Source organism: Triticum urartu, chromosome 3, assembly GCF_003073215.2.
Source record: "Triticum urartu cultivar G1812 chromosome 3, Tu2.1, whole genome shotgun sequence".
Lineage (NCBI taxonomy): Eukaryota > Viridiplantae > Streptophyta > Magnoliopsida > Poales > Poaceae > Triticum > Triticum urartu.
The window spans coordinates 378,954,413-378,961,384 of record NC_053024.1 but is presented as its reverse complement, the minus strand read 5'-3'; the positions used below and the strand labels follow the sequence as shown (position 1 = coordinate 378,961,384).

The 6,972-nt window shown below is 40.0% G+C and overlaps 1 protein-coding gene across 1 annotated transcript; it reads left to right on the top strand.

Annotated features, from left to right (window-relative positions):
* Positions 1–2,420: 2,420 nt before the first annotated feature.
* LOC125544036 lies at positions 2,421–6,669 on the top strand. Its single transcript, XM_048707567.1, has 2 exons — positions 2,421–2,653; positions 6,376–6,669. Exons 1-2 carry the CDS (start codon positions 2,531–2,533, stop codon positions 6,484–6,486), a joined length of 234 nt encoding a protein of 77 aa, XP_048563524.1. The 5' UTR covers positions 2,421–2,530; the 3' UTR covers positions 6,487–6,669.
* Positions 6,670–6,972: the final 303 nt, after the last annotated feature.

The following is a 6,972-nucleotide window of genomic DNA, read 5'->3' as shown; positions in this document are numbered from 1 at the left end:
ATTTGATAAAAGAAGTTAAAAAATTGTTAGTCGCCTATTCACACCCCCCCCCTCTAGTCGGCCATATTGATCCTTTTAGTAAGTAAACATCGCTTCATGTATGCAACCAAATAATGTGCAGTAGTATGAGCCCAACCAATGCAGGCAAACCAAATACAAGGCCTAGAATGGGAGTTGTGATGCACGAAATCAGTATGCAAGCAACCAAACAACATGTAGATGTTACTTTTTTGTCTGCATTTGCTCAACCAGACCCAATTGGAACAAATATGCAAAGTGCCCAATAATGAGGGCGCGCCTATGTCTCGCTTATAGCAAGATGTAGGTTGCACTCGCGTCATGCCACTGCCTCAGTTTTTTTCTTCTTCCGTTGCTTCACCCCTTTTTTGGTCTAAACTTCCAATTATTCTAAACATATATATTATAAAAAACACTTTACATAAAAGCATTTTATAAAAATGTTAACCAAACATTTGAAAAATGTTAAATACATTTAGAGAAAATGTTTCTCATGTATATGAAAGATGTATACAAACAATATACAATGTGTACGAAAAATGTTGATCACGTAGTTTTTTAACCAAGCATTTGAAAAAAAATGTTAATTAAGAATTTCAAATATGTTAAATGTGCATAGATTGTTTTGTCATGTATACGGAAAATATAACAAAAACAAAAACAATGTGTATGGAAAAAAAATGTTGATCATGTGTTTAAAAAATGTTACATGTGTATAGAGAAAATGCTTGTATACGAGAAACATATAAAAAAATACAATGTGTATGAAAAATGTTGATCGCGTATTTAAAAAATATATACAAAAGATATACAATGTGTATGAAAAATGTTGATCACGTATTTAAATATGTTAATCAAGAATTTGAAAAATGTAATCAAGTATTTTAAAAAATTAAATGTTTATAGGAAACATATTTGTCATGTATACGAAACTATATAAAAAACAAATACAACGTGTATAAAAATATTGATCATTTTCTAACAGAATGTTAAATGTGTATAAAAAATGTTCCAGGAGTATACCAAAAAATTACATTGTGTGCGAAAAAATGTTTATTACCATTACAAAATATTCGCCGTGTATTTAAAAATGTTAACCATGTATTAAAAATGTTAATCTATATTTACAAAATGTTAAATGCGTATATAAAAATGTATTACATATACACCACAAATTTACAATGTGTATGAAAAATATTAATTTTCAAAAATGTTAATCATATATTCATATATTTCAATAATTTTAAACATATGTATAAAATATGTTTCTAAGGTATATGAAACATGCAAAATGTGTACCGAAAAATGTTGGCATGTGTTAAAAACCCCGATGAAAGTGAAAGAACAAAGAAACCCAAAAAATGAAAAACAAAAACTCAAGAAAACCAATGCGAAAGAATGAAAGCAATGAAAACCAAGAAAAAGGAGAAAAACATAGAAAGCCGATGGAAACCAAGAAAGAGAGAAAACCGAAGATAAATAGAAAAGAAAAAAAATACAAATGAAAATGGAGAAAGAACAAAAACCAAAAAGAAAAAAAGAAAAACAAGTTAAAACTAGGAATATAACAAAAAAACCTTAAAGAAACAAAATAACCAAAAGAAAAAGCAAGTAGAAATGAAAAAGAAAACAAACAGGCAAAGAAAACCAATGAAAAAACAAAAATAAACCGAAAGAAAGAACGAAAAAGAAAGACACTACGCAAAGCAGTGAAAAACAACGCTATTGTACTGAGTCTGCCCAATACTATAGCGATCCGAGGAAGCTTCAGGTGAGGCCAGGTTACATTTATCTATAAGCTAGATAGAACCATGACGCAAAAATGATGTGGGCAACCAAATAAGTACATAGGCTATGGACCTCCTATGTGCTATCATACACTTGCCAAAACTGCTTATATTTTTCCTCCCAAACACCATCGCCACACTCTTTCATGTCGTGACCTACTAAACCCTATATGTGTATCGTCCTATACTGCCTGTTCGGAAGCTCTCCAATCTCGAAACTCCGTTCCGAAGCTCGGTTTGAGCCACTTTTCTGCAATTGTGCTGTTGTTTCCTCTGCTCCCAAAGCTGCAGTTGTGAAGCAGAAAGGATCCGAACATGATCTTATTCTATTGTAATGGACTACTTCTGGTTTTTGCTTCCCCCTTATCGATTGCAATTTTTGTTTTTAGTTTTTTTTAATAAATACTCTCTCTGTAAAGAAATATAAGAGTGTTTAGATCACTAAAATAGTGATCTAAACGCTCTTATATTTGTTTACGGAGGGAGTTTGTTTTTGGATAGATGATCACGATTGCAATTTGTTTTCTCTGAATTATGTCTGAGGCACTGGGCTGGGCTGGGATGGCCCAACGTTCTGAGGCCCAGCTGGTAGCACTCTTTGCCGTCGAGGAGCAGGCAAAATCGTCAATCCTGGGCGCTGTCTGTCATCTTCGTCTCCGGCGTTTCTCAAAAAATAAAATAAAAAATTCTTCGTCTCCGGCGAGCAAATCGGCGACCGGGGCAGGATGGGCTACCTATGGAGGGTGCGGCTCTCGTCGTTCGCAGCCGGTGCGGCGACGGCGTCAGCGGTGGGGTTCTTGCTCCTTTACAAAGACCACCTCCTGGCCCGCGCCGCAATCGCCCGACAGGTGAGCCCCCGCACCCGCATCGCCGTTTAGCCGGCTCCTTTTGCGATTATATCGACTGATCTAGTTCATCAACATAAAGCATCCGATTTGATGTAGCCATTTCTTTACGGTTAGATATAGACAATTTTGCCGGCTCCCTATAATTTCTGATGTATCGTGATCTTATCTGGATGCGATGTTGCTGGTTAATCGAATTATCTGGTGTTAAAATCTTTCGCTTCGTTGTATCAGAACTGCATTTCCTAATTGAAATCACTGAACGAATAACGGTCTCATGGAGGTAGATGCGAATCGAGAATGATTTGTTATAGCCCGCGGAAAATTACTCTTAATAAAATTACTGTGATTGTTATAGAAAGGATGGTGTAGTGTAACTCCATTCTTGCTTGTGATTTACCTGGGTGCTTTTATATACGTCATCTGAATTGACATCAGCTCGAGATAATCAAAATTGATTTATGTTCTTTGTATTTTCATGCGGTTTGCCACTTCTCAGCTAGGAATTTTTATGTACTGATGACTTTGCAAATATGAGATGTTCTAACTTTTTTTCTGAATCGGATGTATACATACACGTTTTAGTGTGTTTGTTCACTCATTTCAATCCGTATGTAGTCCATATTGAAATATCCAAAACATCTTATATTGGTGAACAGAGGGAGTATTTGTCACGTATTTGTAAGGTAATCCCAAAAGATAAGAAGAGTCAGTTTTAGACTTCAGTTTCTCCATGTCATCTGTACTCGCTCCGTCCTTGAAAGAGTGTACTTCCAACTTTGTTGGAGGGTCAAACTATCTCAAAGTTTGGCCGAGTTTGTGCAAAAATATATCAATGCTTGTGAAACCAAATAGGTATATGACGAAAATATATTTTATCATGAATATAATGCGAAAGTGCCTTGGAGCACCCGGCGACTATGCCCATTGAAATCGCTCCCATTCAATCGCATTGGGATCCCATCCACTATATTAGGGTAGTGTGTATTAGATGAATTTGCACCATGTATAGCTCTCCAGCATTTCTGTATCAAGTGACGTACTATAAACAACTGTTTTCTCTGACATGCATTTGTACTCCACGCGCTATCTGCCTCAACGACCAACGCCCACCAACCCATCATCAATTCAATGCACCCCGTTCCTCATCCTCCCATCGTTGTCCTTCTTCCTCATGACATGCGATTCTTCCCCATCCATCCTTCTTCGAATCCTCTTCTACAGCTCCTGCCCCTTCTTTCCAAAACTTCTATTTGCCACGTGGAACAAAACTAGGATGAACTAGGAAGACTATGTCCGCCCTAGCCGTCACTCGAGCTTGCCACGTCCTGTGCTTCCATGGCCGGCGACACCACGTCCGCCATGACCGCCGACACCAAGTCATGCGTTCTGGAAGCCAGCGCAACATGTGTGGAGAAAGCTAGGAGGAAGACGATGCCATCCAACACGAGTAAATCTAGGTAGCCATCGTTGTCTGTGCTTGACGCGTTCAGGGCACCACGTCTGCCTGGGCGCTGACTCATGTTCTGCGTTCCCGCGGCCAGCGATGACATCACCATCGGGACAACTTCCTAGCATGCGTTGTTCGCGTCCGGGTCATCCCCGTCGCCGTCAAGCTTTGTATGGCCTTGCCCCGCCTCGGCAACAATGTCATGTACGCCGTGCTCGCTCTGGTCGAGGTCGTGAGATTTTGGCTAATCAGCGGACGCACACGACTATTACCCAACTAAAATCCTCTTCTCTGGAAAAATTGTTTGGAATAAAATCAGTAGTAGCAGCCGAGAGGAAGCCTGCTCTTTAGATCTGGCAATGGAGTGCTTGCGTGCTAGGAGAAGACTCCATAGGTAGGTGATGGTCGATTCAATTAATTACCGCCGGACAACTGTTCTGTACCCGAACGTCCCCGCGTAGATATAATAAATGATCCAGAACATGTAGCTACTGTTTCATCGTACGCAGCCGGTGGCGTATTCACAGCCTGGAATGATTTCCACCAAAGTGGCTCGGATCCCAATATAGTAGGGGGTTGGCCGAGATTTCGTAGGTGTGCGTCGCCGAGTGCTCCTAATCCACCTCCGAATATAATGCTACTAATTTGATGGCATAAATGTTGGTACATTATTGTATAAATATGGTCAAACATAAAAAAGTTTGACTTTCCAACAAAGTTGGAAGTACACTCTTTTAAGGAAGGAGGGAGTAGACTAGCATCGAGAATAAAATAACTCGTACAATAGGGTGTGTCTGAAGCTGATTGTATACAAAGAGTTTGCATTAAATGTGATGGCGTGAAAAGACAATAAGGTGGACTCTTAAGATTTTATTGACTAAGAGCATCTCCAACAGATGCCCAAAAATTGGGTACCCTAAAAATGGGTGAGGAAAGGTTTTTGGGCACCATAAAAGGTTTTGCTTTTCCAGCAGCCCTAAAACTGGTGCCCTAAAAATTTGAGAGCCACGTGGAACATGACAATCCGACGGCGTGGATGCTGGGAGGCGGATCCGATGGCGGGGTAGCATGGGGACGGCGGCGGTAGCTCGGGGACGGCGGCGCGGTGCTCGGGGACGATGGCGGGAGCTTGGGGCCGGCGGCGGGGTCAGATCCGATGGTGTGGAGCGCAGTGGGATGGCTGAAATTGGGCGGGATAGGGCGACAGTGGCGGTCGTGGGGGTCGCGGTGGTGGCCCCCCAACGACGGGGTGGCTGGCATCGAGATGGCGGTGAGGTGGCGCAGCATCGGTGAATGTTCGCTTCGGGCGGTTTGCTTCTCTCCACATCGTTTTTTCTTTTAGGGCAGCAGCTTATATTTGCATCACTTGTAGCAAAATTTTGTGCATGATGTAAATTTTTTTTGGGCATCATATAGCTATAGGACATCCGTTGGAGGCGTTTTTTGGCTCCAAATGCCCTGAACGGCAGTTTTATGGGCATGATTACTATTTTAGGGCATCTGTTGTAGATGCTCTAAGAGGGGTTCTATTCTCTCTCATCCAAACCAGCAATTGTCCATGTGGCAGGATGAAGATTCAGCTGATGTCATAACCTATTTGTCGTGTCTAATTTGTTAACAAAATACAAACGATTGTGACTTGGTGTAAACTGTTTATCACCCATTCATCGTGTGGGAGATAGCATGCCAGTCTCGGTATGGTTTGCAGGTTTAGTGGTAATTGTGGTACTGGATATCCTGTATTAGACCATTGAACTAGCTGCTAAGCGTAGTGAGGCTTTCTTCACAACTTCACATCCATTATACCCTGATGCATTTCGTTAGTTTGCCAACTTATTGTATGGGGTGCAATGAACTCCCAACAAAGGGCTCTTCTCAAAGAGGATCAATGGAAAGAGGCTCCTGTGGTTTGAGTAATTGCAGTTGAACCTGGATGTATTGTTCGCACTTACTTCTCCAACCGAGATTGACATTCAAATAAGTAAATTGATCATGTCATTCATGATTTGTGAACTGACTTCTCTTATAGGGTAGTTCTGATCATTGTGATGTTTCTGCTTTATTTGCGAATTAAGATGTTGCAACTATGTAATGAATTAGCTATTTATACCTATCTTGTGGTTTGTGATAATGGAAAATTCAGCATTATGATGGTACAACCCTGCCCACGAGACAGGACATCTTAAAATTTATGAAGTTGAAAGACCATGCAATACACCTTGCTACCTTGGCATGCATCTGACTATTTGCTAAGTTTTGATGTGCTTACTTCCAGGTGGAGGATGTCAAGAGAATTTCTGAAAAGCACTATGAAGCACTGAATCATCAGATCTCAGCACTGGAAAACAGAAAAGAATCAGGAACTAATAAAGAGGCATCAGATTAATTATGCACGTTGGTTGTGTACAATGGTTAAACAACTGCCAATGTAATTTGTGGTTGCTGCATGCGTATTACTGCAGCATTTAAGCTGTACCATTTTGTTATTCAAATTGCTATGAATCCTCATTGTCATCTTCATGGCTTTGTGAGATGGACAGAGACCAATAAAAAACAATTTTGTCGTTAATGAGTCGGCCTATCTCACTGTTATGTTCGTGATTTCTTCCATTAATATGTTCACATTTGATATAGCAAGTTTATACACACGGATATTACTCTGTGCGTTGAGCATTTTGTCAGCATTCCTGTGGATTTTTGTTCAATATATTACCTTTGCATTATGTAATGTTAAAAAAATCTCAACCTGATATATGAACTTTTTTTTGCGGGTGTGATATATGAACTTCTTGTGCAAATGTTTATTTGATCTGACAGGTGATCTGGATCATATGAAGGAAATCATGTCTTGTTGTTTGTTACCAATTATTAT